The sequence below is a fragment of the Pelodiscus sinensis genome, chromosome 7, assembly GCF_049634645.1.
Source record: "Pelodiscus sinensis isolate JC-2024 chromosome 7, ASM4963464v1, whole genome shotgun sequence".
Classification (NCBI taxonomy): Eukaryota; Metazoa; Chordata; order Testudines; family Trionychidae; genus Pelodiscus; species Pelodiscus sinensis.
The window spans coordinates 57,875,669-57,901,835 of NC_134717.1; the positions used below are offsets into that span (position 1 = coordinate 57,875,669).

Here is a 26,167-nt window from a genome sequence, read left to right on the forward strand (position 1 = left end):
AAGATGTTCCTGCCTAAGGCTGCATGCGAGCTTCTGTTTGTAAGTACAGATGTACAGGTCTTCAAGTATGTACCACTACTTTTAGGTTATAGCCCTATGAAGAGAAGCTAAATACTCCCCTTGCTAATCAAATTCAGACAGACTCCACATATTTTATGGAAATAACTTTTAATTTAAAAAAACCCTTGCATTGAAGATTATTGTATCAGACACTGAGGCAAAATTTGAGTTTAATATTCTGGACAAACCAGCATTAAAAAGATTTAAAATAAATCAGAATGTTCAATAAACTACAATGTAGCATAAGCTGTAGTGTTAAAACTTGACTGAACTTTTTTCTGATGTCAGCATATATTTCCAGTCAATCTGACAGGAAAAAAAATAAGGCTGACATTAACAAATGGGTCATCTGTCAGTACTGGATATTATAAGCCGAGAAAAATGCTGCACAAGAACAGAGACTCCTACATAGTTGCCTTCAACTGTTGTACACAGAAAAACTTCCTGCTGACAGTGGTTTATACACATATTCTATCGATGTCAATGAATACTGCTGTATAATTCATTCTGGTATGCTTCATCTTCTATTAGTGTCACTTGAGAATGTAGATAAATTCTAAATACTGTAATTCAGAATGTATGAGCTTAAACAATTTGCTTTATTTTCCTTAGAGTAAATGGCTGCAAATTTAAAAATAAATTTTTTTATTAACATTGTGAAAGGTTTTTTGCCCTTATGATGTCCTTATTAAAAATGTATTCTTTTTGTGGTTAATCACTCTACTTTTGCATAGTTGGCAGGAAATCATAAAAGCTAAACTTTTGTTAAGACATTACACCACACAAGTTATAAACTGCATTAGTTACAGTAGGGCTAGGAATTAGGTCTCCAAATATCTGGTGATCCAAAATTATATTCAAAGAACTGTACCTTCATTTAATTAATGAAATACAAAACTCTCTACCTTTTGTATCAACTATGAAAATATAGTGATATATTTATTTGTGTGTTGAAAATTTCTTCATGAAACAAACATTAATGAGTGTTGACTGAGTGACTCATTTTAAACCCAAATAATGCTTTTGAAAGTATTTAAAAATTACTGGTATTTAAATATTCAGTGGATTTCAAACATGCATTTAAAACAAGGCAGGTATTTGTCACAAGCTCATGCCACTAAAGAAAACTTTTTTTTTTAAAATTAACCTTCTCACTGTCATTTCAAGTAGTTTTTCTGTGTTTTGAAGTTGTTTGTTTAAAGGAATAAAGTGTGTTCTGCTGTCTTATCAAAACCATACACTCATATGAAAGAAAAAAAAGGAAGCATATTAAAGAATGTGGCAATATGACAACAGAAAGCAGTAACCCATAAGCCAGCTATTTAGATGTGCCCATTTTCAACACAGGCAATACTAGACTTCCAGCTCGAAACAATTAGTTTCTCTTGTGGTTCAGGAAGAAGAAACTGTTGCGTTTGGGGTTTTATCCTGCCTGTTACAAAGCAAGAAAGAAAATATATTATATGATGCTAATGTACAGTATCTGAATTGTGTTGTGTGAATAACAGAGATTTTACCTTATGCTTTTCTCCACCTTAACTGGCTTTCTTAATGAAACACATTATTCCCTGTCACCTGTGTTTTCTTGTGCTGCCGAGTCCTAGGAAAACACTTTTACAGTCGTCCAGTTCTTCTGCAGGTTGTTTTCTTGGTGGATGGCCACTGATGGGCGTACATGAAGTACAGAGGGAGTCACTGTGGAAATCTGCACTTGAACTTTCAATCTGATTTGTTATTTGGTCTTGGCACCGTAAGGTTTCTATGTCTTCATCCTTTAATGGAAAAACCCGAAGTTCCCACAGCTCAGACTGAAAGGAATGAAAGAGGAGAGGGGCGAAAGAGGAGTCCTGTTTAGTTATGTGCAGAATGATTCTGTTATCGAGTAACAAATAAATCTTGTTCTTTACAGTGGTTGCAAGGTTCTTTGGAGACAGGGAAGAATACCATTCTGCTGGGTACCAGTTTTCAATGTAGCTTGACTTAAAACAACACAACTTCATTTTGTATAGAATCTTTTAAATAAGTTGTATCCCAAAATTATTTCCAAGATTAAACAATGCAGTTACGAAGTAAAGGGCAAGGAATGTAAAAAAAGCAACCCTCTATTTTCTACCGTTAAAGAACATTTATTACCATCACAATCAGACTATTTGGAACCAATGTTGGCATCCTCTGAAGAAAAGCTACAGAATATATCAATAGAGAGCCTGCTTCTCTCATCTCTGATGCTGAGACATTTTGACCTAGTAATGAACGTTTTGCCTGTGCTGTTCCTATTCTGTTGACAAAATGAGGATTTCTTTTGGAAGTCATCTCCATCTGGTAATTTGCAGAAGCTCTGAATGCAATCCAAAAACGAAGGTAGGAAGTTAAATGTCTAAGTAGCAATAGAAGAGAACATTTACTTTGCAATTTTAGAGCCTAATCCAAGACCCACTGAAGTCAGGGAAACTTTGGGTACCGGATCAGGCTCTAAAATTTAGTTAGTAAAAACGACCATACCTTTGTTTCTTGGTTTTCCTTTGAAGATTGTGGGACCCTTAAACATGCAGAACCATGGATTTCTGAAGTAAGGTCAGAAACAGCTTCAGCAGCACAATGCAGCAAGGCACATGAGTTGTGATGATTTTCTGTCATTACTGGATCCTGTCCTCGCTGGCCTTCAGCATTTTTGCTATAAGATCTAGTATATGACAAAATGAGAATATAAGGGTTTTTTTTAGTCAACTGCTCAGTGACTGGAAACTATTCCATTTTGCTTTTAAAGGGGGAAAAGGCACTACTTTTAAGTTTTTAATGGCTTCTTATGTATATGCTTAGAAGTAAAGATAACCTGAAAAACAGAAGTTTATAGCAACACTGGCCTTGGTATAAAATATTTAAATATATTTTATTTCTCTGACAGTATTTTCTGAAAGTACAAGCTTAACAGAATCCAGTAACTGAAGTGGGCCTCTAAATGCAATTACTTCCAGTCTCAGGTACGGGGAAGCAACGCCCCAGAGATTAATGAGTGAGAAGCGACACCCTATTCATTTGGCTAAGAAAATAATTACGAAGCATGGCAGTGAACAGCAGCAGTGAGTTGAGTACAGAAAGTGTTAAGATTTTATTCACTAATATGCCAGTATACCTGATATTCTTCTAATTCACATGATTTAAAGCAACATAGTTTTCCTTTTTGAACAATAAATTAAACATGCATAGTAAACTATTTGATAGAGAATACCCTCATTTTCAAAGTTACTGCTCTGCTACCCACAGAAAATCCCAATGATTCTGTCCTTCATTTATGACAATACACCTGCCTGCTATTTCTTCTTGGCCATTGGCTCTGCTCCCACAATAACCACCTTGCTTTCTCTCGCTGTTCATATTTTGCATGACGTGAAGAAAAAAGTTCATCTGACAGATCTTCAATCTGTAATAAAGGAGAGATGGCTCCTGCCATGATTACAAGCATCACTAAAAGTGAAGACAAAGGTTTTCTATACAGTCATGGAAAATCTGTGCCACACATGCAACCAACAATATAGACAGTACACTGAAGGGTACAAAGGTACACATCACTAACCTGTATGTGTTCATGTAAAAATGATAGAAAAGTACAGCTACATGATACAATTTTTAGCCCCCCCAATTTACATATTTGTAAGGGGGGATCTCAAGTTGATACAGAAGTTATTCATGCCCCTAGAGAAATAATCCAGATTTTTTTTTAAATGAGAACTATGCTAGAATGAAAAACGAGGAAGGTTATGTACTTTTAAGTCAAGTAAACAGGAAATGTGCTACCTTTTTGGATGCAATTATGGCTCTTCTAGAGTAGGCTTTGGGTCAGGCCCTAATGCACATGCTTGCAAAGTTGGCTGGGTAGCTACCTACCAATCAGAACTCCATTTACACAATGTCTTACAGAAATAGGACTGCTCTGTACTCCATCTTGTGATTTTTCGGAAAGAATTCTCATTATTTTGCATTCATGTTAAACACAAATCACTTTGGAAGTCCTTTTAATCTCCTTTCTTCCTCTGGTATTTACTAACTCTTACATTTGTGTATCTTGCTATAACTTCTTCAAGGACGACGTACAGTGTAAAAGTGACAATTTTATGGACTACAAAAGTTCTCTTCCCTCTAGGAGAATTAAATTCATTTGTAATCAAATTTACTTTTAAGTTGAAACAAAAGAACTTTAAAAAAGTCTATGGATTTTGAACATTAGCAAATTGTCAAGTCTTTCATGCTGTGAAAATCTTGGTTTTAACACGCTTCCTTTCAGCAGTCAAAATCCATGTTCCTCTACGTGAAAAGATTTTTGATTTTGCGATTGTTCCTTTTATACCAGTTGTACAACATTTAAAGTAAATTTTACAATTATCCATAAAGGACTAAAAGCATCTGCTGTTAAAGACATTTTGAAGAAAATCAAAGTATTCTGATTGACAGTCTAAATCACTTTGTACACAAGAATACTATAGCACACCGACATTGTAAAAAGCGATCTCTTTGAACTGGGCTGGAACACAGGATTTCACCTTTTTGCTATTTGTATTTTGTGGCACCTAGAGCACAGCCAAGACCAGGGTTCCACAGAAATTCTTCTTCAAAGTTAATAAACGAAGTCAGGCTAGTAAGCGATTACAAAATTTAATTGCGATTAAGTGCGTGTGCCCCCCTTGAAACGCCGTGGCGGACAGTGCTGCATGGAGCCCAGGATCAGCTAGAGTCCCCGGGCTCCATGCAGCGCTGTTCCGTGGAAGCCCCGCGGCAACATTTCCAAGGGGCAACGCATTAGGAGCCTGGGGTCAGCTGAAGATTCCAGCTGATCCCCAGCTCCACTGTTGCAAAGCCCCTTTGAAGCTCCAGAGCAGCAGTTCAAAGAGGCAGTGCAGCATTAACATCTGCGATTAATACGTTACAATATTAATGCGCTAATCCTGTTCTGCATTAATCCTAGAACACTAGAACTGGATGGGACCTCAAGAGGTCATCAAGTCCAGTCCCCTGCCCTCATGGGCCCAGTACTGTCGAGACCATCCCTGACAGATGTCTGTCTAACCTGTCCTTAAATATCTCCAGAGATGGAGATTGCACAACCTCCCTAGGCAATTCATTTCAGTATTTAACCATTTTGACAGGAAGATTTTCCTAATGTCCAACCTAAAACTCCCTTGCTGCAGTTTAAGCCCATTGCTTCTTGTCCTGTCCTCAGAGGCCAAGAAGAACAATTTTTCTCCCTCCCCCTTGTGACACCCTTTTAGATACCTGAAAACCGCTATCATGTCCCCTCTCAGTCTTCTCTTTCCCAAACTACACTATGACCCCTAGATCCCTTTCTGCCATACTCCTTCCTAGACAGTCGCTTCCCATTCTGTATGTGAGAGAGTGATTGTTCCTTCCTAAGTGGAGGCGTTAATGCAGGTCAATTGACAGCCCTAATAAGAAGTTAAAAGTTAGACTATACAAATTTTACAGCAGAACGTATTTTCTGATTTGAAAGTTATTGCATTGCTACTTGGAGCAGTAAGAGCGCCAAAGAACAAAACTGCAGTTTGTGGGTCCAACAGTTACACCAGTGTCTCTCCACTGGAGACAGAACAGAATTTGGTCCTCTCTCTTGTCAAACTGTAAAACTTTTTTTTATATACGTATCTTCCACCCAGTTTGGATTAATTTGGAGTTAGTATAATTTGAAGCTGGGAAATTTTGAAATCTATTCCTTTGGTTGATTTGAATACAACAACAAACAACAACAACAACAACAACAAAAGGCTTTCTGGTCACAGGTGGGAGATTCTGGCAATGATTTTTAGGGAAACTTCCCCTCAAACCCTCTTCAAAAAAATGAATAAGTATGTTCATTTGGCATATCTAATGATTGGTCTGAGGAAAAAGTTTTAACCAAACCAAGCTTTGGATTCTTCCACAGCATCTGGTCAACCTTATACTCTATAAGTACGTCTACACTGCACGCTTATTTCAAAATAAGCTATTCCAGAAGAAATACGCTGAAATAGTTTATTTCAAAATAGCACCTCTACACTACAGGGAAGCCTCAAAATTAGTCTGAGGCAGGCTTCCTTAATGTGGGACATGCTACCTCAATTTAGAGCCCCAGGAGGCACTGGGGAGTAATTAGCTTAAATGGCCCTGGGGAGGAGCTATTTTGAAATAGCAGCAGTGAAGCATCTACACTATAGCTATTCTGAAATAGCTACTTCAGAATAGGCATTATTCCTCATGGAATGAGGGTCACAGACGTCAGAATAAGCCGTCTGTTATTTCAACACTATTTCAAAATAATGGAATTCCTGTGTAGATGCTCGCATTGTTATTTCGAAATAATGGCTGTTACTCCGAAATGACGCTGCTATGTAAGATGCATCCTATGTGACTAGATGCCATATGGAAATAGAACTTATTGGAAAACCAAAAGTGTCTTCCAACCTTGAAAAGTTATTTATGAACTCATCCCTGCCACACTGATGACATATTAAAATATGTGCCTCTACTGAAACAAACAAAAATATTACATAAACTGCTACTGGTTATTTATTACAATTATGTTTGGCCATGGATTTCAACTTAGACAATATTAATCTCAAAACCTCACAGTAAGAAAACGATTGATCATAAATTTCAACACAGAAATCAGGAAATTCAAAAGCTACAGTGGCACAGAAATAGAAATCTTACCCTATACATGCACAATTACCTATTTCCCACTTATATGTATCTTTCATAAAGATTCTATTTTTAACTGACACTTACTTTATTATAGTATGTGTGTGAGTGTGCAAGCGAGAGTAAAAAAGAGGTAAACAATGCAATTATTTGGTTTTTAGACAGCTAGAGGAAAGGAACATTATTTACTACTAATTCTGATATTTCATGTCTTTTCTCTCAAGCTACCCAGTAATTGTAATGCCTGTCAGCAGCAATGTTCCCTCTATTTTTTTTCACCCATGTGCAGAATACATTTTATTATGTGCACTGAGGCATGTTAATCAGCTGGGTGGCACTTGAATCTTGCCTGGATGGCTGCCCAAGTGCTCAGTTTACAGGGAACATTGGCCAGGACCTCCAGGGCACTACCACGGAAAAATCTGTCCACCTTTTCCATGGAGCTATAGAATATATAGGCAAGGTACATTTTCAGAAGGACAAGTGGTGGAATCTATCATAAGAAGAAGAAATATTTTGTCCTTTGTGACCTGGAGTATTTTCTATCCAAATGACTGAAGACAGAAGATCTCGTTTACCTGATCCCATTCCTCAGAATAACATCTTAAGATTGCTGCATGGCAGGTATTGCCTTTTCAATCTCCAAGGGAGAGAGAAATCCTTTGAAAAGTTTACTCCTTGTCTAGTATATTGGACCATCTAACCGCCACATAGAAGGGTCCTGCCAGCTAAGAAGGATATTCTCACCCAGGATGGTAGCAATATCTTTGTTTTGGACCACGGGCTGGATGTTTGTCTTGGAACTGCTGTTAGTCCAAGTAGAGGTCAGACTCAGGGGTACATGTCAGTGATATTGATCAGAGATAGAAATCAGATACCCCCAAAGATTCCAGGAAGGTAGCAAAAATGGCAGGTTTCTATCTAGACATTTAACTCAGGTCAGAAGAAACAGCAGCAGAAAGAAAGGGAGGAAAGAAAGTTCACACTGGGTCTGGGAAATACCGCGCATGCCAGGGAAAGTTTCCCAAACCAGTAAGTCCAGAGGGGTGCCATGAAAGAGGCAAGCATATCCATGCTCCTGGAGGAACAATAGCAGTGGATGATGAAGGAATTGTTCATGGTGTACTGAGGAGAGTGATACAGGCTGCTCTGCTTCAGACAGGAAGGAGGAATGCATCCCTCCTGCCAATGGAAAACTAAACCATGGTGCAAGGAGTAGACAAATATGGCCCACATAAAAAAAAGAGATAAAAATATCTGCTGAAATGGTACAAGCCCAAGGAAGTTGGCTTTCTGGTGCTGCTTGTTGACAATGCAGAGGATGAGGGACTTCTAGAAAACCTGGAGATCCACCTGATTTTCCACTCTCTGGAGAGGGTGTTCCACTGGATCTCTAGTATCGCAGTCCTCAGACAGATTGGTGGCAATTAGGGCAGGAGGTTGGTAGAAGGGGCTTGCTGCTGGATCACTGGCTGAGCCCCACTATGCTAGAGCTTTGCCAAAAAAGGTGCAGACACAAAATCTTAATTGTTTCAACTCTGTGTGTTCTTTCCCATCCTCTTCTCCTTCCTCTTTTCCTTAGCGCTAAAAGGAAAACAATGAAGAAACTACAGGCTTCCTGATTCTAGGATGTAGGTAGGCTGATTATATACTAGCACTGACTCCTAGTTCTTTCATCTCCTTGCTTCCGAATGGAGATTCATCTTACTTATCACCCGTTAGTGCTGCCGCTAGGAGGTTGGCAGGATGGGCGAAGAGACAGCTGACAAAATAAGTATATAAAACACTTATTCAAACAAAGGCTTAGACAGGTTTTTAACTTGACAGGTATTATAAAAAGCTTATTTTTATAATTTCAGACTTACCAGGGGTTTTCATTAAACCAATGTCTACTGAAAACATACACTAAGAAGCCATATATTATACTCTTGGTTTCATTAAAATGTAGCCTACCTCTTCTTCATCTATGTGAAATCGTCCCAGAGGATGAAGCTCAACAACTCTCCAGCTACGAATTGGAGAAGAGTAGTTAACACATGGTTAGCCAAATTTAATGTTTTATCGCCTCAGCTGTGAAATGAGGTTATTCTGTTTCTAGTCAGTGTCATTTGTTGGCTCTTATTAAATAGTACAATTCTGCAGTATTTACGTTGCAAGCTTTATAAGGGAATGTAAACATTTAAGTAATTAAAACAGGTCTTCTCTAACATTAGGTTCTACAAAATCTTTCTTTAAAAAAATACAGAATCTGAGCTCCTTAATACTATTCCTGTTACTACGATTTTAAGCCTTTAAATAGAACCAGCCTACGCCTGAAACAGAATCAAAGATATGCAAATAAAAGGACTAGCTTAGATGATTTACTCATTATTTAGTTTAACAGAAACTTGTTTAAGATGTTCTAAGAATCTATGTATTTTAAATGAGTTAAGAGAACCATATATCAGAAATAATGGAGTTACGCTACTTGAAAAAGTTAAATCCAATTAATAAAATCAGACATTAAAAATAATGTTTAGGTATGTGTATTTCTGTGCATGTTATTGAGCGTATGAATTCTACTGAACTAAGTAATAAAAAATAATCTTAGATCATGCATTTATGTCTGCAGTGTGCACCAGAATTAAGATTAAAGAAAAACATTCTTATTTATTTTTACAGTGTGCTTATTTGTGCATCAGACCCCACTGTGTCTAAAGGAAGTCTGACCATTTCCCTTGGGGGAAAGAAGGAAGATTTATGGAAAAAGAAAATGTATCACTAGTGTTTCCCCATAAATGCAAAGAGGGAAAAATGAACATACCTTGGAGTAAGGATTTCTTTGTATTGTAGCTTCTCCAGTTTAGAGGGAGCAACCAGTGACATAGGAATAACAATGTTGTCTATATCATAGGAGCTCTCGCTTCTCAGTCTCCGTCTAGAGCTATGCTACATAACAATAATACAGAAGTCATTAGTTTAATGATAACAGCTGCATGTTAATGATAAGACTAAGCATTGTTTTTTGTAAATTTAACAGTCACAAAAGCAAAGTGATTTTTTAGAATGATATTTTCAAAAATACTCAGTTTTGAATTAACCGTGTTCCCATTGAAGTCAATGGGAATTGTAACTCTGATTTCACAATTATAGTCAGTGCTGAGAACCGCTGTTGACAATTCCACCGTGAACAGCTATATTCTTCATAATGTTCATGCTATACTTATTACCTGACCACTACACAAATGTTCCTGCACTCGATAAAAGTAAGAATGCCAAGAGGTCAAAGCATAAATATAATATGATAAATGACTTGATCAGTGTAGAATAATCTAGATGGAAAATATTTATCTGGAAATCTGCAGAAATCCCTTTGTTAAGGATAAGAGGATGCTGAATTTCTGAGCATTTTCCTTCTTGGGGCTATCCAACTTCTCTCAAGTGTGTGGACTGACTTTTCTATATTACAGAAGGTGGTTTGGTTCTAAAACATGATTCAATCTAAATTACAGAGCTTTCTGTTTTCAAGTGAAAAAGCAAGTTTCAAAGTAAATCACTTTCATTCAATTTTGTAAAAGAAGGAAGTTCCCACTAGATGCAGACATGTAACAAACTCAATCAAGGAAAGAAATTCAACAGAATTTGCATTACCCAAACTGCTTAGGGAACATCAATTAGGTTTAGATGATCAGTTACAGCATTTGTCAAACTGTAAGCCTTCATATTTCTGCAGCACTGAAACCTGAAGACTTTTAAGGTAAAATTCCATGCAACTCTAATAAATGGGAGGTTTGGCATTGATTTTAATGGGGCCTGGATATCACCGTCACTTTATCAGAGGCTCTGCTAATTGTTCAATAAACAAAAGACTCAGTCATGGTTTGGTATATCACGATGCTGCGGGATGAAGGCTGTATTTAAGTTGCCAGCCAATATTGTACAGCTCCATCAGGAGGCGGTGTTATAAAAGTCTTCAGTCACAGTTCCAGTGGGGACATGAATTATATGATACATTTTATTCATTGTAAAAATCCAGATTTTAAAAAAAAGTTCTGATAAACTAATTACATGGTCTGTGAAAATGTCTTTGAGAATGCATTTCTATGTTCTGTGCTCCCTTCCCAATGCAGACTATTAATCTCATGCTAACTATGCATGAGTGAAACTATGTAAAGCAATTACATTGTGAAAGGTCTGTATTTTTATTTATTAATTTGTACAACTCTCTGGTGATGTTTTAATTAATCCATCAGTCTATTCATTTTTTTTACCTGTGACGATGTGTTTGGGGTAGCTCTAGACATCAAATTGACATGAGTCACTGCAGTAAAATCGTTATGGGATTCTGGTTCTGCACGTCGAAAGCAAAAAGCATCACTGTTACATTCTCCTGCCACAAAAATATTTGAAAAAAATATTTGTCTATTATATTAAAAATATTTCCCACATTGTAGCAAATGAGGCCCTTTCTGAAAGCGCCCAGCTGAACACCTGAGATTTCATTAACACCTAACAGCCAGTTATATGGCTCTTTCTATGGAAAATTTACCTCCATCACTACTGTCCCACAAAAACTGCCTCTCTAATGCAAGGGGGATAATTCCTTCTTGGAAGCAGCCTCATTGTGTCAGATCCTGCCTCGTTTACAGATGTTTTCAGACTATGAACAACCAAAAGCAATCACATTCGTAGGGATAATCTTGAACAGAGTGTAGCCTTCCCTGACAGGGCTGTATATGCATTGGGTGCTCTAATGGCTATGTGATAAGAAGCAGTTTTTTCCTGCCTGATGGCTAAGAAGAACCGGCAGCAAAGATGACAATGGCAAAGTCAATTGCCTCACCTGCAAGTCTGATTTCCCCTAAAGTGCATTCAATGTTCCAGACAAGTCATAATTCATGGGTATTCTTTATTCAGTCCCAGTGAATGCAGCCCCTCCTGCAATTTTTTTGGACTCTAAAAGCAAACCAACATTGTTCCCAATTTTCTCTTAGCCTGACTTGAAAGAGAATCCCATACTAAAATATATTTAGAACACTAACTAAATATAAAGAGGATCTGGCAAGAGCAGAAGAAAGGTAAGAAGAGACACCAGATAAAGCATAGTTATGTACAATGTGCGTCAAGTATACGAACTCTAATCTCATAAACAACTCTGCAATTCTCTGACCCTGCTCACCAGGCTGCTGACTTTCCTCATGGATAATTTCTCTGAGACAGAGCCCAAATTAACAGAGGCTGTGGGGGGAAGAGGAGTGTGTGTAGTCGACAAGATTATTGGTTAACTGTATAGTCGACTACACGTTGACATCCCTATAGCATACAATAAGTGAAACATAGCTGAGTTCAGAGACAGCAAATAGTTGGTTAAATGTCTTTTTTACAAATATATCGCATAGCCTATTTCATGGAGAATTTTTTGAAATGTAATAAATCCCACACTGTCAAGTATTACACAAATGCAACTTGAGTCTCCTTAAGGAGCAACTAATAAGAAAAAAACAGAAGCATGTCTACTTTTGTAATTGCATCGAAGTAGAATTGGGGAAAGAAAGGTGGGAGGATGGAAGAAATAAAAAGAAGCAGAAAATGGTATGTCTTAAATGGCGCACATCTATTATTTGCACTGTCATCATAAGCCTATTTTTCACATTCCCTTAAGAGACAATTTTATAAAATTATCTATTAATTTATATGAAAAAACAACTTTGAATAAAGTGTGAAGCCCAATGGTAAATCACATTCTTTTAAGGGTATTTTCAGTAAGAGTTTCTAAGTAGTTTATATAGTTTTTCCTTACCTATCGCTGTCTCACTTAGGTGCCTTTTTTTTCTTCCCTCTGAGAATAGTTCTGATGTTTTTGATGCAGCTTGAGGTCTGGAGTTAAGTAAATAGCCACTGCTCCATTGTTTGAAAGAAGCATTATGCTGATTGTATTCTGAAACAAAATAAGCATTTCTAAAGTTTCAGATTCATTTTCATTACATGAATAATAATAATGAAATAGTGACAGGTTCTTCTGAAACATACAAAGTACATAGGGTAACAATCCGTGGCATGTGTAGACACAAAAAAAGGCCAACCACTGAATCAAAATTCACCTCTGAGTTCCACTGATGAAATCATATTTGCATCAATTGATTTACTGTAGCATAACAGAAAAGCATCTAACCCTTTGTGTCTTTTTTGCTCATAACTGTACTACAGCAAGGGTTAATTCACATTTTAGCTAGTGTTAACTATATTTCTAAACAGACTATTTATTTGTAAGCAATTAGAGATATAACAGCACCTTTAATACCAGGCACATGGCAAAAAGCAGTTAAGGTGGAAGAGGTGCAAGGTATGGGGTACATTGGAGATAAGGGATATGACATAAGGCAGATTTCCTGCAGAATGCAATACTTTACTATCCCACAGAATTCACATAAAATCTTCTTATTTCAGCTGCTGCTACCTTTGTATGCCATACATATCTCATTTTAGTAAGCCACCTGTCCTTTATCTCAACAAAGTCTAATCAACAATGAATAAATACTAGACAGTTGAACAGTTGGGTAACCAAAGAAGCTATTTACACAGTAAGAGATGGAAAAATCTATAGCTTTAAGTAATAAACTGACTTAAAATAATTAGTCATGCTCTGATTCAGCAAGATACTTGAACAGTCACATTGACTTCACTTAGGCATTTAAGTACTTTACTGAATCAATGCCTTGGTTTTAAAATGTTCCAGCACACTGACATTCTAAATGGTGCAATGGCTCTAGAGAGGATCCACACCCCTTACATTTGTTGTGCTGTTATTGTAGCAGGTTAGCTGTAGATATTGTTAAAGCAATACTCAGTGTGGACACAGTTATATTTGTAGGAAGGGACCTGTATCAGTGTAACTTATTCCTTCATACTGGTAAAATGCATCCATGATAGGGGATTGTGCTACTTTGCTCAGATTCTAAACCAATATAGTTATAGCTGAGAGAGTTTAAATAGTCCTCAGTGACCATTTGGAGAAGTTTATCATCAAGTTTCTAAGCTCATGCTGAATGCAGCAGCATCTCTTAATGAGAACAATCTGCAACAGGACTATAGGTTATTTCCAAGGAGTCGCTACGTAATTTGCTTGGCAAGGGCTTAATGATTTAGATGAATCAACAGCATACTGGTGTGAAATGCCTTTGGCACTGATTGGTTTTATATTCTCATACATACAATACACTGGCTAAAAACATATGGGCCTCAGAGGCGTTACATCTTTGGCCACTTTACCGCCTTTATCTGAACACTGGAACATTTTAAAATCTCCTAGGTTGTCCTCTCAATAATTTTTGGGAACTGGTGCAGAAGGCCACAATTAAGGACAACCAGCTGTGTTTATGCAGGTCCAATGATGCTCACACACAACTATCAGGAAGAACACCTGTTATTCCAGCTCATAATTAGATATAGCAAGAAAGGAGAACTGTATAGCATCCTGGAACCCTGTACAGGTTGCAGGTTAGATTTTACATTCCCATTCTCTTCACAAATTTACCTACATAAAACCCAACTATTTGGAATCTATGTGAGTGGGATGAGTTTTTCCCTAGATTCCTTATTTCTTCCTCCTAACTCTTGTGCCCCTTATTCTCCCAGTATTTAGTCTTATGACCTGATCAGATTGTAAGCTATGTTGGGCAGGAGTCATACTTTTATAAAATCACATAAAACATTAATAATATTTAAGGCAGCACCTATAATACAAAAAGAAATGTTGAGAAAATAGCTAAAATATAAATGTTGCACTAATTAAAATATTTTGCATCACATACCATTGAACGGAGACATTTTAAACTCTACCCCTAGTGCTGAGAAGTCAACAGGATCTCCTTTGATCTTGTCCTCCTTTAACAATGTTTCAAAATATATATGAAGAGGAATATCTGAAATACAAAGGAAGAGACATGCATCTAAGACAGCCCCCCAGCTCTGGGACAAGGAGTTCTACATTGGCATTACATTTCTATTCATACAGTCTGTTTCATGTTCAGTACAAAGAATACTGCTGCCTCGAGCCCACCAGCTCACAAAGACAGACTGACGGCTTGTGCTGGACAATGTCTTCAGATAGTGAAACTGGAGAAGGGTCAAGGGCCGTACTGTCCAACCAGTTTTGAAGCAGTAGCCAGTAGCGAACTAGCCACACTCAACCGGCTGTAAGAGATCATTTTAACCTCCCTAAACATTCAATAATGTATTTGAAAGTAGCCATCCTTCTACAAAAGAATTTTAAAAAATGGTTACAAAAAGAGACAGCTGAACTGGAATTCATTTGCAAATTCAACACTATTAACTTAGGACTGAATAAGGATCTCAACTGGTTAACTCATTACAAAGGCTATTTCCCCTCTCTGGATATTCACATCTCCAGACCAAATGCTGCGAATGACCCACTTTACCCTGACTTGATTAGCTTCAGTACACAAGTAACTTCTTCCTTATATATCCTACTGCTTTTGTAACTTCCACTCCAATTAATCTGACGAAGTGGGTTTTACCTACGAAAGCTTATGCCCTAATAAATCTGTTAGTCTCTAAAGCTGCCACAGGACTCCTCGTTGTTTTTGCAGCTACAGACTAACACAACTGCCCCGCTGAGACTTCAGCAGCAACAGAGACATTTTTGGAAAACTGAAATATCAGCTCTCTGGCACATCCTGCCATGAACATGGGGGATGATTGGTAATGGAACTCAGAAACTAAGATGCAGACATAGACTCTGATGTGAAGTTATTCCTGCCCATCTTTCATCCTTGTCCACACAATACGTTGCTCCTGCCAAAAAAGTGTATGTCTGTTTTTAACAGCAGGATAACTAACATCCTAGTGGAGATCAGGCACCTGCAATTTTTGCTGTGCAGTAACCAAGTGACATCAACACTATTCCCCTACCTGTGACTGACCTCACCTAGCTACCCCTGCTGTAAAAATTACAGGTGCCTAGTCTCCATTGCAATTTTATAGAGACCTGTCTAATGCCCACTGATTATCCTACTAGAAAAAGAAATAAACAAAACACCTGGTGTCAGCAGTGAAGACAAAATTATAAAGAAACAGGCCAGAAGGTGAGGGGATAACAGGCTAACACAGGGGTAGGCAATGATTTTTGATGAGGGAACACTCCAAGATTTTGGTAAGTGGTCAAGGGCCGCACTTCTCTATGGAGGGGATGCAGATCAGGGATGGAGGTTGAGTGCAGAAGGAAGCTCAGGGTAGAGGACTGAACTGCAGGAGAGGGAGGGTCTGAGAGAAATGTTGGTGAAGGAGGGGATTGTGACCTGGGGCAGAGGACTGGGGTGCAAGGTCTGAGTGAAGGAGAGGATTCTGGCCCGAGAGAAGCATGTAGGAGTGGGTACTGGGCTGAGGAGGGACTTGTGACCTGGGGAAGGTGAGGTGCAGAGGGTTTGGGTAGTGGCCTGAGGCAGGGAGTTGACGTGCAGGATAGGGATGTTAAATGTAGATAAACTAGCTAATCAAATAGATGACTATTCGATTAGTCGATAAAGGTGTCTCCTCCTTTGAAGTGTAGCAACAGCCCAGGGCTGTTGCTACACTTCAAAGGCAAAAGCGCTACGGGGAGCATGGGGTCAAGCAGGGGACTCAAGCAGTCCACTGTTAGCCCCGTCTTCTCCGTGGCGCCTTAAAGTGGCAGCACAGCATGGAGTCTGGGGTCACCGGGGAAGTCCTCAGAAGATCTCGGGCTCCTTGAGGCACTGCTGCTTTGAAACGCATGTGCAACCTAGGGCTGGCCACAGGCAGCACGCAGCGTTTCAGAGCAGCAGACCTCGGGTTCCACCCAGCACTGCCACTTTGAAGCACCCCCTGTTCTTTCCCCCCACCTTGCTGCCTCTTTCTGATAGAGGCAGCAAGGAAGGGGGGACGGATGCAAGTAGTCAACTGTTGTGTCGACTATCCAATAAGCATTTGCATATCGGACAGTCCACTAATTGTTCACATCCCTAATGCAGGAGAGTATGGCATCCCAGATGCTGGCTCTGGCCAGGAGGAGCTTACCTAGGTGGCTCCCAGCCTGGAGACCAGCACGACCCTCAGACAAGCTCCCTTCCTGCCGCAGCCCCATGAAGCTCAAAGCCCCATGAACCCCATCAGCCTCAGCTTTCCCTGCCCCCCCAAGGAGCATGCAGTGCTGAGTGGCACATGGTTCCTCAGCTAGCCGCTTTGAGCAATCTGAGCAACACTGTTGTTGCTGAACACGCTGGGGTAATTTCAAGGTAGGTGCCCTCCTTCTGTTTCTTACAAAGAAGGCAACAGGGAATTCTAACTTGCTTCCTGGCAGAGATTTGGTCTGCAAAACATCTCAAGTGCTTAGGAATTCAGTCATTGTAAAAAGGCAAAAGGACTTACAAACAACTTTTCTGTTTGAAAAGCCCTTCAAGAAACCAATTTACAAAAAAAGAAGTAGAGAGAGGAATGAGGACTTTTTATACTTGGATCAAGAAAGATGAAGAGTCAAGGGGGTAAGTCTGACAGCTGAGAAATTAGAAAGAAAAAGGAGACTAATTTAAAGGGCCAAAGGGTAGACAATAATTTTCAACATTTACAAACCATCTTAAATCTCAAGTGTCTTGGAGATATGCAAATCCAAAACTATTTCTAAACGCAATTTTTGCTAGCCCAAAAAACAGTCTATATCAGTAACTGTACTGATCTAAGTAAAGTCTATATCACAGGATTAATAGGAACCTGCAAAAGGTATTTTTTTAATTTGGGGTTTTACATTTTCTGCTTCTCTATGAAGTATAAAATACCAGGAAGGTTTGTTCTTTCCCTTAGCAATATACTAGATTGTTTTATTCCTTAGAAATATTATGACCGTTTTCCCAGCTTGTTTTTTTTATTGGGGAGGGATGAAGAAAAGGGGTGAAGGTGAGAGGATCAACTGGATGTCTCAGAGACTGTGTATTTCCCACACTGTACGTAAAAGGCTAATGATATCTGCCCTAGTTTATTCATAGGCTCTGGGTAGAATCAGCATATGCCACTTTCAGATTTTTCTTCAAGATTTGTTCCATGCAAGTCTGATTCTGCCAGTTATCTAATACAGTGTTTCTCAACCTTTTTTTTTAATAAAGTACCCCTTTTTAAAAAAATTATAAGTACCCCCTTTAAAAAAATTGTAAATACCGCCGGTACCTACAGTTTTCAGACAGACAATTTTTTTTTCTACCATTGCAACACATTTGTTTAAACAACTTACTCATAGCAGGGCAGGTTTTGAAATTTTTGGGTGTAAAAAGTACAAAAATAATAAAGTGCTGTAAAACTTAAAACAAAAATTCAGCTTTCTCCAAATTTCAGTTGTGTTGACGTACCCTCCAGACTTCTCTCAAGTACCCTTAAGGGTACTCATACCACTGATTGAGAAACACTGCTCTAATAATACACGGATAGATTTACATGGAATATGCATGAGGTATGCTGCAGCCACTGACAACTACTTGGTAAATTTCCATGTTGCTGTAGATATGCTGGAGGGGAAGACTCCATACTAGTAGAGACTGTTACCTATTCAAAAGCAAAATACACTGATAAGGCAGTTCAATTGCATTATCTTATTTGATTACTTACAAAGTGGGAAAAAGACCATCACCTCCCTCTCCTTGCCCGCTGTTCTGTTAAGCAACTATTTAATGGCTTTGCTCCTAAGAAGGAATCCACATCAGCTCTGAGTAGTGTTTTATGAATAGGGATACATAAAAGGACTTGGGAGGCAACACAGAAGAGAATGAGGCCACATAACTGAACTGTATAATCTCAGGCATGCAGTGATCCATTCTATTTCCATTACATTATGTCTGTATACTAATGCGTGAAGTATGGGGAATAAGGAGGAAGAACTCATTGTGCTAGGAAATAAACACAACTATGACATAACTGGCATCAGAGACTTGGAGGGATAATATGCATGACTGGAATATTGGTACAGAAGAGGACAGCTTGCTCAGGAAGGAAAGGCAGAGAGAAAAGGGGGGAGGGCATTGCCTTATATAAACACTTGGACTGACACTGAGATGGAAATAGGAGACACAATTGTGAGAGTCCATGGGTAAGAATAAAAGGAGTAATAACAAGGGCGATGTGATGGTACGGGTCAACTTCAGACCACATGATCATCCAAAACACAGGACTTGGTGGTGATGTGGGACTAACCAGATATCCCCAAAATAAATCATTCCAGAAGTTCTTGGAATGTATTAAAGACTATGTTTTGTTTCAAAAGATGGAGAAAGCTACGTGGGCGGGAAGGCTGTTCTAGATTTGATTTCGACAAACAGGAAGGAACTGGTGGAGAAAATGAAAGCAGAAGGCAGCTTGGGTGAAAGTGACCATGAAATAATAAGAATTCATGATTTTAAAGAATGGTAAGTGGGAGAATATTAAAATAAAGACAATGGCTTTCAAAAAGGTAGAGTTTAGTAAATTCACAGAGGGGTAGCTATGTTAAGTCTGTAACTTTAAAAAATCGAATAGCCCTTTAGCACCTTAAACGCTAACAAATATATAATATATATATATATAGTATCATAAGCTTTTGTGGGCAAAATCCACTTCCTCCGATTTTTTTTAGCAAATTCAGCAAGTTATTAAGTAAGATCCCATGGGAAGTAAATCTAAGAAAACAAAACCAATTGAAGAGAGATGGCAGTTTTTCAAAGAGACATTAAGGGCACAAGAGGAAACTATTTCACTTTGTGGGAAAGACAGGAAGTATGGCAAGAGGCCATCCTGACATAAGCAGAAGACCTTGAATGATCTGAAAATCAAAAAGGAATCCTACAAGAAGACAAGGAAACTAGGTTAAATTACAAAGGATAAATATAAGCAAGCTAGAAGATTTACCCAGCATTGCTTGAGTCTTTAACTCAATTCATTTTTATTTTTTGGAAAATAAAATTAAAATAGGGTGTTTAATTTAAATCATTGCTCTGGGCTGGGGCTGGGGCTGGGAATGAGGGGTTGAGGATGCAGGCTGCCCAGGGAGAGAGGTCTAACCCAGCCCTCTTGCCGCAGTAGCTTGGGGCCAGGTGAGAAGCACCTCTCCATGGCTGCTGTAGCTTCAGTGGGCACAGCCAGGGAAGAGGTGCATGTCCCCCAGCTGGGGAACATCCAGGTTCATCTGCCCCCTGCACTCTCCAGGTAGAGTAAGGAATGTTGCAAACTATGCACTTTCCCCTCACTTTATGTCCCCCTACAAGTCAGGATGGAGGGAGCTTCAACCGTTCCCCTCCCTCAAGGGCACCTGAGGGGTGGAAAGCTCAGAGCTGGGGCAATCCCCCAGCCAGCCCATTTCACCTGCCAGATGATTCAGTCTCTTTTCGTTATGATTTTATGAGAAGCAATCCCATTCCAGGCACATCCCGTTTTCCTGTCATAACGAAATCCTGACCTTGCTTTAAGGAATGAAAAGAGGAAGCTGCCTACTAAAGTTGGTGGCCCTAGCTCTTACTGTTTAGGAGGAGTTCTTGAACAGACAGACAAACTCTCTCAAATATATAATAGACTAGAAGGCTTACCCAGTATTGCAGGGTGTGGGGAGTGCAGGAGTGTGTGTGTGTGTGGGGGGGGGAAGATGACTCAGGGCAGGAGGCTGGTGGTGTGGGGAGGTGCAAGAGTCAGAGATGGGAGGGTAAAAAGGGGCTCAGGGCAGGAAGTGGGGGATGTAGGAGTCAGGGCAGGGGGCTGGGAGGGGTTGGGAGACTCAGAGCAGGGGGCAGCTTCTCTCCAGGGCCAGCCTGGGGCAGCAGTGGCTGTTCCACCCACCCGATGGCTGCTCCCCAGGGTTGGTCTGGGGCAGGAGGGGCTACGCAGCTCACCCTCAGTTCCCCAGTGGTGGCCAGGGGCAGGCTGCCCAGTGGAGGTGGCCTGCACCATCTGGCCACTGCTTCTCAGGGGGTCGCAGGGGCCACACTGGACAGATGGCAGCTGCTCACCAGGGTGACGGGGCCATACTGCTAACCAACAGTTGCATCATGAGACTGGGGTGCTTGCTGCCCTCTGTGGTCATTCTGGGTATAACTGTGCCCAGTACTTGCTGCCTGCCTGTGGTCATTCATAACTATAACTGTCCCTGCTATGACACTCCTCTCTTTCCGTTTGATGAGAGACAATCACATTCCACGCACATCCCATTGTCCTGGCACAACCAAACCCTGACCTTGCTTACAAGCCGACCTTGCTATACGTCCAGGAAATGTTCCAAAAAACTTGGACTTATAGTGAAACAACTTAAAGCAGGGAATTTTTTTCCCCATGGCTGACTTTCATTTGCGCGAAGTGGGTTTTCTTTTGCACGACTTAAAGAGCGGGGAATGAGAAGACTTATAACACATCAGTTCCTACAAGGGTCAACAACTTTGGTGCAGAACGGATGTATACCGGGCGACTGATAGCAGGGATGCCCTGTACCAAATTTGGTGGTTCTAGCTCTTACTGTTTAGGAGGATGCCTTGAACAAATGGACTTTCAGATGGATGGACAGACACAAAGACAGACAGACACCAACACGGTCTCAAATATATAGTAGACAACACATGTATGTAGTGGAAAAATTAGAAAGGCACAAAATGAGCTCAAACTAGCTAAAGACAAAGAATAAGACAAAAACATTCTACAAATATATTAGAAACAAGAGGAAAACTAAGAACAGAGTAGAGAAAAAGAATAAATGAGGAAATGACAGAGATGCTTAAAGACTTCTTTGTTTCGATTTTCATCAAAAAGGATGGTGGTGATTGGACACCTAACACAGTGAATACCAGTGAAAATGGGGTAGTAGCAGAAACTAAAATAGGGAAAGAATAAGTTAAAAATTACTTAGACAAGTAAGATGTCTTCAAATTACCAGGGCCTGATGAAATGCATCCCAGCATACTCAAATTGCTGACTGAGGAGGTATCAGAGCCATTAGCTATCATCTTTAAAAAAAATCAATGAAGACAGGATTGATTCCAGAAGAACTAGAAAAGGGCAAAATCTAGTGCCCATCTGTAATAAGGGAAATACAGACAGCCTAGGAAATTAGAGACCAGGCAGTTTAACTTCTGTGCCAAGAAAGACAATGGAGCAAATAATTAAAGAATCAATTTGCAAACATCTAGAAGATAATAAGGTGATAAGTTAAGTGGCAGGCAAAACAAGGCTTGCAGGCCAGATCCAGCCCCCCAACCCTTTGGATCTGGCCCACAGCCCATCAGGACCCTCACTCAGGCAGACTCCCTGCCTGCTGCAGTCCCAGGCTGCTCAAAGTGGCAGGCTGCTAGGGCTCTGTGCCTGTTGGCGCTGTGTGCCCCTTCAAGGGGAAAAGGGGAACAGGTGTTGCCCACTGCTCCCACCACAGCACAACCATCACAGCTCTCACTGGCAGGTGACTGGGCTGGAGTGGTGGCAGTGCACAAAGTCTCCCCCTCCCATCTTGGGCATGCAGTTCAGAGAGGCAAATGGCCCCAAGCAGGCAGCCACTTTGAGCAGGCAGCCACTTTGAGTCTGTATGAGGGTCCCGCTGGGCTGCTGGCCAGGAGTCACCTAAGTAGGAGCCAGCCAGAGCCAGTATTTGGCATCCCATTCCTTCTCACACCCCTGATCTCTGCCAAAACCCTCTGCACCCCATCTTCCCCAGGGCACAACTCCCGCCCAGACTCTGTACCCCCTCCTACACCTCTACCCTAGAGATGTAAACTTTTGATTAGTTAGCTAATCAAATAGTCGATGAAATTTGCATCAACTATTCAATTAGTCTATAAGGACGCTTCCACCTTTCAAGTGTAGCAATAACCCTAGGGCTATTGCTACACTTCAAAAGGGAAAGAGCTGCGGGGAGCACGGAGCCAGAGGGGGAGTCCCCAGCTGACTCCGGGCTCTACGCAGCACTGCTGTTTTGAAACACTGCGTGCAGCCTGGGGCCAGCCGGAGCCCCTGAGCTGCACGTGGCTTTTTAAAGTAGCAGCACCACGTGGAGCCTGATATCTGGCCACAGGCTCCACATGGTGCTGCTGCTTTGAAGCACCCTCCTCTTCCCCCTTGATGCCTCTTTCTTTCTCCTCCTGCTGCGTGTTAGCCTTTTAAATGTATTAAGAACCAACAAGCTCTTAATACATTTAAAAAGCAGAACCACAGCAAGGTTAGCTGTCAACTAGTCGATTAGCTGATTAAACTGAATTTAACGTCCCTACAAAGAACCTCTTAAAAGAAATACTGTCAGCTCTTCATGCATTTAAAAGGCTGGTGCACAGTGCGGGGGAACCAGTGCGAGCCAGGAATCAGCTGTCCTGGCTCACGCCGGGTCCCCCCCAGTATGCTTCTCATTTTTAAATGTATTACGAGCCAGCAGACTCTTAATACATTGAAAAAGCAGAGACCCAGCGTGTGGGACAGGGCATGAGCTGGGAATCAGCTGATTCTCAGCTTGCACATGGTCCCCACTACCCCTCTGTCTCACATGGAGACAGTGCTGGGGGAACTGGCTTTTAAATCTCCCCCTAGCACTGGTTCCTGCTCCCTCCCTTGAAGCTTCTAATAGAGACAGTAAGGGGTTGGGGGAGCGACTAATCAGGGCACTAGTCGACTATCTGATAAGCTTTTACTTATCAGATAGTCAACTAGTTGCTCACATCCCTAGTTCTTTCATGGTCAAAGCTTTAAAAGTTTATAAAAGTCTTATAATTGTTTTTTTACAATGGAACTAGCTTTTTTGTTGAGAACATGGAACTAGATGTCTTACCTGAAGAGAATGACAGCACAGGATGAAAAGTGGAGTCCATCTCTGGTATATGTTGTACTATTCTGGATGTTGTATCGCGTTCATAACTGCTCCAAATGGAGGCTGGAGCCATGCAAGGCACTTGTGTATTATATGGAAACGAAGCATCTCTAGATGGCAAAGCCTGCAAGGATATAAACAGAAACATCATCTGAAATGTTCATTTTCCCTTTGTTCACTTTCTAAAACTGGGCCAAAGAGATAAATATGTTAGTGAGAGTAATGAATGACTCAATGCTATGAAAATGAGAAATGCTCTCATACAAACTTTGATTAGCCTAGAAGTGATAAAAATCGACTGGAAAAGTGATTTTGGCCTCTGTGTTCTGTATCTGAATGAAAAGTTATTTTGCGTCATTCAGAGCTAGGAAAAAATGTAGAGAAGCAGTATTTTATTTCCAAAGTGGTTTCCAAATCAAAAGGTAATTGTTCTCAACCTGTAATAAAATTTGGGTATTCCCTACAAACAAGAAACAAAAAGGCCAGTGGAACAGTTAATCTTCTAGTTAGGCACAACAAATCTGACTGGTATTATAATAGCAATTTTTTTTCTTTGTATATACCAAACTAAGTATCTGTTACCCAGCTTAAACAACATGAAAGTCATGGTACCTGTATATTTCCATACATTATTGACCTCTTACATAGAAACTGCATTACACATAAATATGTGTGCCATATATTTACATAGTATCCAGGAGGAAAGCAAAGTCACTGCCTCACAGAAACTACAATCTAAGATAGATAGCACAAAGAAAACCCCAACACAACACATGGGAATAATGTAGGAAAGAGATCCAGTGGGAAGTACTGAAGAACAGGGCCAGCCCACATTTTGGCACCTGAGACAGGGAGCTCAAATGACGCCTCCTGCCCCCTCACTGGGGCCAAAAAAGAAAGTTACTCACCTAGTGCAGTAACGTCTGTTCTTCGAGATGTGTGTCCCCGTGGGTGCTCCACTCGAGGTTCTGGGCTCGTCCCGGCGCCGCAGACCGGAGGAATTTTCATTAGCAGTAGCCCCCTGCCGGACCGCGCATGCGCGAGTGTCCCCTTCGCGCCTTTCATCTGAGCGCGGTCCAGTCTCGTCAGTTTCCTCCCAACCGGAAGCATCTGAAAGACATAAATAGAGGCTCCGAAGCAGGGAGGAGGGTGGGACGTGGAGCACCCACGGGGGGACACATCTCGAAGAACAGACGTTACTGCACTAGGTGAGTAACTTTCTTTTCTTCATCGAGTAGTGTCCCCGAGGGTGCTCCACTCGAGGTGAGTACACAGCAGTGGTCCAGCGTGACCTGAGTGCTTCGGACCTATCACTTTCGGGCTGTAGACAAGACAGCCTGAGCTACCCTCGAATCGGAGGTAAGTATATTCGCAAGGGCATAGTGTTTAGCGAATGTGAGGGTGGACGACCAGGTTGCTGCACGGCATATGTCCTGCAATGGTACTCCACGAAGATAGGCAATGGATGTAGCTATGCACCGGGTGGAATGAGCACGAAGACCGCTCGGGAGAGATTTGTTGCGCAAGGCGTAACATTGCGTGATGCAAGCAACGACCAAACGGGAAATGCGCTGTGCAGAAAGCAGTTTGCCTTTGGAGCATTCGGCTGTAGAAAGGAAAAGCCGTTGAGATTTTCTAAAGACTCGAGTTCTGTCAAGGTAAAAGGCCAGCGCTCGCCTGACATCTAGGGTGTGTAGACGTACTTCTTCCAATGAGGAGTGAGGCTTCGGGTAGAAAGTCGGTAGAATTATAGGCTCATTTATATGGAAAGCAGAGTTGACCTTTGGCAAAAACGCTGGTTGGACACGCAGTACTGCCGCATGACTGAAGAATTGCGTATACGGCGGATCGGCGGAAAGAGCTGCTAATTCGCTTATTCGACGCGCCGACGTAATGGCAAGCAGAAACACAGTTTTCATCGTGAGCATCCGTAGATCACACGTTGCAAGCGGCTCAAAGGGTGTGCGAGTCAGAGCGTCCAATACCAGAGGTAAGTCCCAAGGCTCTGGTGGGATCCTGTGGGCCGGATACAAGTTGCCTAGCCCCTTCAGGAATCTCTTGGTGATAGGGTGGGCGAACACTGAATAGCCGTCCACGGGAAGACGGAAGGCTGAAATTGCCGCTAGATGCACCCTCAGGGACGAAATAGTTAGCCCCGTCGTCTTTAGATGCATCACATAATCCAGTATCTGTTGTATAGACGACAAGTGAGGGTCAAGATCCTTAGCCAAACACCACGAATGGAAACGGCGCCATTTATAGAGATAGGATTTACGCGTTTTACTGCATCTACTGTTAACCAATACGCGTCTCATTTCTTGGGAACATAAAAGTTCCGAAGCTTGGAGCCAACTAGGAGCCATGCTGTGAGGTGTAAGCGGTCGATGGCTGGGTGAAGAACCGTGCCGTGTTTCTGGGACAGCAAGTTGGACAGTTGCGGTAGTCGTCGTGGATAGGCCGCTGACATTCTTGACAGCTGCGTTAACCAAATCTGTCTGGGCCAGAAAGGTGCTATCAGAATCACTGTTGCGCCATCCAGTGCTATCTTCTCCAAAACCCTTGGAATGAGTGGAAGAGGAGGAAAGGCGTACAGTAATTGGTGGTGATCCCAGTCCAGAAGGAAGG

The 26,167-nt window shown here is 40.9% G+C and overlaps 1 protein-coding gene across 4 annotated transcripts in view; it reads right to left on the reverse strand.

Annotated features, from left to right (window-relative positions):
• Positions 1–151: 151 nt before the first annotated feature.
• KANSL1L (KAT8 regulatory NSL complex subunit 1 like) overlaps positions 152–26,167 on the reverse strand; it is a 99,738-nt gene continuing 73,722 nt past the window's right edge. For 2 of the 4 annotated variants that reach the window (XM_075933923.1, XM_075933924.1), the window contains 9 exons: positions 23,504–23,666; positions 14,538–14,648; positions 12,527–12,664; positions 10,998–11,116; positions 9,551–9,675; positions 8,701–8,755; positions 3,369–3,481; positions 2,563–2,743; positions 152–1,868 (listed from right to left, as the gene is read on the reverse strand). In XM_075933923.1, coding sequence (XP_075790038.1) covers positions 1,632–1,868; positions 2,563–2,743; positions 3,369–3,481; positions 8,701–8,755; positions 9,551–9,675; positions 10,998–11,116; positions 12,527–12,664; positions 14,538–14,648; positions 23,504–23,666 — 1,242 coding nt within the window. In that variant the 3' untranslated portion in view covers positions 152–1,631. The remainder of the gene's footprint in view (positions 1,869–2,562; positions 2,744–3,368; positions 3,482–8,700; positions 8,756–9,550; positions 9,676–10,997; positions 11,117–12,526; positions 12,665–14,537; positions 14,649–23,503; positions 23,667–26,167) is intronic. The other 2 variants (XR_012905316.1, XM_075933925.1) reach the window with 2 other exon arrangements.